Raw genomic sequence first — 5,730 nt, forward strand, 5'->3', positions numbered from 1 at the left:
AAGCTGCAGAAGTTACATAGGTTGCCTTGGTAGGCCAGACAGAGGCCTTTATATCAGAGCCAGTGATGAGACACTTAGGAGGTTATAGGTAGGTATGTGATCTCTGGAAACAATTATGATGGCCTGCTTGCAGAAATCTTCACCTCCATTCCAGTCTTCCCCATGTGTGTATACAGATCCAGTGGTGTCTGGTTAGGCAGGGTGAGGTCCCACTTCTGAAGTAAGCCAGGCAGCAATGGACTTCAGGAAAGCTTTGTTAGCTGTGTGGGGCAAGTATAGTCAGACCTAACAGGAGGAGTGGACAGAATCATTAAAGCTCTTCTGGAGATTGGTAGTGAATAAGGCACTCTGGTTTAGCTATCAAGTAAGGACCCAGACCCCATCTGAGAGGGAAGGAAGGAAGAAAGAGTGGCGACAGGTTTAGGTGGTAGACTGGGGGTATGCATTCATCCATATTCTCTAGGATGCAGATGAGGCACACCAAGGTAGGTCCTGTGCAGGTGGGAGAGTATTTAGTACCTAGGAGAGTATTTAGTAACTAGTGTGTACAGGTCCCCAAGGCCAGAGGAAGCTTCCTTATGGGGAGAAGTAGTAGTACCAGTAGGAACAATCTTGAAGGTTGGATGTGGGAGGATCCTTCTCTTAGAAGGAGCTTGTGCACGCCCTCACATGTGAACTTTAGAGGGTTCATTGAAGTGAGAATCAAAACAATATCTCAAAATAGGAGGAGCAAGGAGTAGTCTATTGAGTCAGGGATGGAAACGGGATCCCGGAAATATCAAAGAATAGTAGACGGGTCTGAATAACTAAAATAGAGATATACTTGATGAAGGAGGATGGTCATTTGATGAGTTTCAATTGAATAGAAGTGTGGGCAAAAGTATGGTCCTATACATTAACTCATGAGGGCACAGAATGAGAGGGTTATAAGGAACCTAAGGATGTTTGAGGTATGCCTGGGTCTAGAAAGAAATCCAGTTCATATTTAGCAGCAGGGAGGAGCAGTCTAGAAGATTCTAAAGGTTCCAATCACTGTCTCTCCTTTCCCATAGGACTGGCTATGACAAGAATTTACAAACATCTCTAAATGTTTAGGGTACTATTGATCCTATGTTTGATAAACAAGTTCAGAGCCATTGTCAAATTGAATGGGAGACATTAGAAATTACTTCTCTTAGTAGCATTGAGGCCACAATGAAGACACATTTGCTAGAAGTGGGGAAAGCCTCTACCCAACCTGTGAAAGGGTCGTCTACAGCTACTACCAGGAAGTACTTGGTGCATCTTATGGGAGGAAGGCATAAGTTGCACAGTAAATAGATGAGTAAGAAAAGATGGGTCCCTAATATTAGCTTGAAGAGAGACCGTTGACAGACGTTACATTGTCTACAGAGATCCTGTAAGCATTTTTTCATAAGAGGGCAGAGATGAGCTTGTGTACTGAGAGGGGAAAGGGGTTAGCCTGGAAAAGTAGAAATGGCTCTTTTAGAGGAAGGAAAAGCTTTTCAGGTGAGGAAGAGACTAGTAGGTCGTTATGATACCAGTAGTGTTGTCAGAGGTTGGCATGGGAGTATCTGAGGTGTTCTGCTGGTATAAGAAGTTAAATTTGAAATGAAGAGAAGTTATGTAAAACAGTCAGAGGGGAAAGATAGTGGGACACATCATGGCCCTTGGACACCTAACAGGGTCGGGGTTAGGCAAACATGTTCCCAAAGTGGAACCTTCTGGTAATGGGGCTGCTTCAAGGAGACACAGGAGAAGTTTCCTATTAATAAGGAGAAGCCATTTGAAGTGAGGAAACACTACTCTCTCCAAGTGTGGGAATTTGAATGAATGATGTCCTAGGAATTTTTAAGTGAGCATAGATGCTCAGTGTCCTATCTGTAGCTAGGTTTATGACCCCATTTGGCCAATGAACTCTGCATGCTAAAAAAGGAAGGGAACTTGCCTCAGCCACACATTTGGAGAAGTAGTCAAAATCATCATGGTAGCACTCTAAGATTTTTATCAAGCCAGATGGTCATGGGGGTTCCTGGAAAACTACCATCAGTGAACCTATCCAGAGGTCCAGGAATGGGAAGTGCCACAAAACCGTGAGTGCCTATCCATTACCTTGTAATAATTATGAAGTTTTTGGACCACAAGAAAGATGTTACCTGAATTTTTATAGAGAGAACATGGTTAGGGTTGAGTGGATTCCAGGGCTGAAGAGAAAAAGGACATTGTAGAAGGGAAGTGTGACAAGAGTAGGAACAAAAGGAGGAAGTGGAGGACTGTGCACAGGCGCTGATCCTGTTGCACAGAGGTAGGAGACAAACCACACTTTGAAGAATAACTTTGAGGGGTCTGGAGATGAGCAGAATGGCAGGTTCTAGAACTTTAAGGCACAAGGGGCCAACTCTGAAATATAGAGAAATGGGCAATAGGTCAGAGTGAGTCTCCTAACTGGTTGGACTAGATGGACTAAGACCTACTTACGAACACCAGAGAGGTAAAGGTCAGGAAGGGTCAGGAAGGGTCAGGAAGGGTTGGGGAGCCCAAGGGCAGGAGTTCCTGAGGGCCTGTTTCAGGGCTATAAAACCTTGCTGTGTGCCAGACTGGAAACGGATGACAATGAGATCAGCTTTGAATGCAGCATAAGAAGGTTGGGAGACACTATTGAGAAAATTGGAGACCTACAACTGTAAGTAACCACTGTGGTATAATACTGAAGGGCGTGGTCCTACATGATCTACAACCTAGGATAGTCTACTTTTTAAGGTAAGAACTCTGTCCGACACAGTCAACCACCAGCCTGTAGTTAGTGGAGACTTCTTAATCTATATAAGTTTATTACTTAGAATTGCTACAGGAAGTCTAGCTATTTGCTGGAAAAGTGACCTTGAATACTCATGTAAGCAGCCACCATAGTTTAAACTCAAAAGGCTAGAAAAAAAGAAAAACACGATGAAAATAGAGAGTAGGCAACTAGTTAGGGAGATAAGGGGGATCAGGGACTGTGGGAAGAGAACAAAAGAGTTTTATGGGGAGGTAATAAGATGGTCATATATGAGGATGCCATAATGAAAGTTGTTTCTGTGTATACTCAACACGTGCTAACAAAACAACAACAAAGAATATGTCTAGAAATACAAACTTGGAATTTGGGACCTGAATGAAACAATTTTTGTTCCCTTTTCAGAGTTATCTTCACAACACCAGGGCACTCAGTGTGAGAGACCAGGGTTCATCAGCACTAAAAAGAATAGACAGCAATCACTAATTTCTACAAGAAAACAACATTATTTTTACAATCACAGAACAATTTTACATATTTAAGTGCGTACAAAAGAAACAAGACTAGTACAAAAATCACAAAGTACTAAACCTGAGCCTATGTATTATAAATAGCCCTGTAATGATGAAAGAAACTTAATCTCTATATGAAAAACACTTAGAAATACCCAGTCCCAAAAAGATTCACGGGAGAATTCTACAAACCATTTAAAGATAAATTAACAGTGAGTTTACATCTTCCTTCCCAGAAAATAGAAACTAAAACACAACCAAAAACCAAGCCAAACAAACTGGCGTGTATATGGAGTCTCCAACTACTCAATGTTGAAATGCTAGGATTCTTTACACTCACAGGCTTTGGTCCGAACTGGGCAACATACCAAGGATCTGTCTTAAAACTGAGTGAATGAAGAAAGAAAGAAAGCAATACAGAAAGAAAGAGAGAGGGGGGAGGTAGAGAAGGGGGAGGGAGAGAGGAGGGAGGGAGGGAGGGAGGGAGGGAGGGAGGGAGGGAGGGAGGAAGAGAACAGATGGATAATTAATTCACCTGTTAAGATCACTAACTGCTATTTCAGAGAACCTGCATTCAATTCCCAGCACTCACATAGCAGCTCAAAACAGCTTGTAACTCTAGTATCTCAAGATTTTATACCTTCATACAGACATATATGCAGTCAAAACACCAATGTACATAAACAGAAATAAATGAGCACCTTGTAAATATAAATAAGTATTAAATTTATAAGCAAGAAAAATTATTAAAAACCAGTCTTGTAAAAAAAAATAAGAGGAAATATTTATGACTTATGTCTAAGCAAACACTTGATACCAAAAGCACAGCCCACATAATGGAGTTATTTGGGGGATTTTATTTAAACAAAGCTTAAAACTTCTACTTCTCTACCCTCTAAACAGGATGAAAGTGAACTTAAAGGCTGGAAGATAATATTTTCAATACATGTAACTTGCAAAGGAATAGCACCTAAAATATATAAAGACCACTAAAACTCAAGAGTGAATTGAAACATGTCACTTAGGAAATGGTTAAGATTAGTGCCTGAAGAGAATATATAGATGGCAAATAAGCACATGAAAAGATGTTCAGAAGCATTGACTATTAGGGAAAAGCACAATGAAATGCCTTTCCATATCTTTCAGAGTGCCTAAGCTAAGGAGTAATGGTAACACCAAGAGCTGTCACAGACATGAGGAAACTGATCATTCACACATGGGAGCTGTAGTCCTTCCCGAAAAGAGCTCAGTATCATCTTATGTTTATTTGTAGGACACAAAAACTAAAAATAATAGCTCAAATATCTATCAGTAAGTGAGTGGTTGAGTAAACAGTAATACATCTGTACTGTGACATACTGTTCAGTAATAAAAGTAAACAAATTCTAAATATAAACAATAGCTGAAAGCTCTCCAGATAATTGCAATAACTGAAAAATGAACCTGCATCAAATTTTACCTCTTGCATTATTCAATTTATGTAATATTCTGAAAATGCCAGAATTGTAGTAATGATGGTGAGCAATTAGTGGTTTCCAGAAGTTAGAAGATGGACAGCATAGGAAGAGACTGGCTATAAGAGAGGCACATGGGAACCTGTGAGAAAGTTTTCTTAAAATTGAAACAGGTATCTTTAGGAATCAATATTTTCATATGCAACAAAATGTTCCATGCATGGAAAATGGTTGAAAGGAATTGCTAACCAAGCATGTGCTTTTTAGGCTGTGAATATAGTTGGGATTGAAATGTTTGGAGGAACTGCAAAAGTGACTACACTTGGAACCGTCCCAGCAAGGGTTCCAGTGTTACAAGAAGTTGAAAGCAAAGTGCCTGCCAAGCTGTCATCAACTTGCATAGCTATCCGGTGGGAGGAGCCAGACTGCCATGGCTCTCCTATCACCGGATATAACATTGAATATGGAGATAAAAAAATCGTGACTGTCAAAAGAATAACCGAGTATGTTCTGAAAGATCTACAACCTAATACTACATACAGGTTAGTCACTCATATCTTATTTTGGGTAAATGAAGAGAATGTTGAGAATTTTGAGCACATCCACATTTGTGTACTTAATACACACACTTATCCCTTGAAAAGAGTTCTTAATTGGTGAAATTTGATAACAGTAAGAGACAATNTCTGCTTCTCATCAATAATTCTCAGTAGTAGTTATGTCTTGGAAATATGTCTTGTGATCAGGATGAACACCATTCTAATATACATAGAGTGGGTTTGCCTATATGAAGAAAATAATATCATTTTTTGAATATAAATTCATACATTTTACTTTTACCACTAGAATCAGAATTCAAGCTATCAATCATTATGGACTAAGNCCTTTTAGCCCATCAATAAGATGCAAAACCAAACCACTACCACCAGAGCCTCCACAGCTTAATTGTGTGGTCTATGGACACCAGAGTCTCAGACTCAAATGGGGC

At 40.0% G+C, this 5,730-nt stretch overlaps 1 protein-coding gene across 1 annotated transcript in view; it reads left to right on the forward strand.

Moving 5' to 3' along the window:
- The first annotated feature begins 1,476 nt into the window (after positions 1 to 1,476).
- Positions 1,477 to 5,730, forward strand: part of LOC110314860 (fibronectin type III domain containing protein 3C1-like) — a 6,646-nt gene continuing 2,392 nt past the window's right edge. The window contains exons 1-3 of the mRNA XM_021189069.1: positions 1,477 to 1,509; positions 5,010 to 5,284; positions 5,589 to 5,730. The exon at positions 5,589 to 5,730 is cut by the window's right edge and continues 7 nt beyond it. Of these exons, the coding sequence (XP_021044728.1) occupies positions 1,477 to 1,509; positions 5,010 to 5,284; positions 5,589 to 5,730 (450 nt within the window). The remainder of the gene's footprint in view (positions 1,510 to 5,009; positions 5,285 to 5,588) is intronic.

This window comes from Mus pahari, unplaced genomic scaffold (assembly GCF_900095145.1).
Source record: "Mus pahari unplaced genomic scaffold, PAHARI_EIJ_v1.1 scaffold_10815_1, whole genome shotgun sequence".
NCBI lineage: Eukaryota > Metazoa > Chordata > Mammalia > Rodentia > Muridae > Mus > Mus pahari.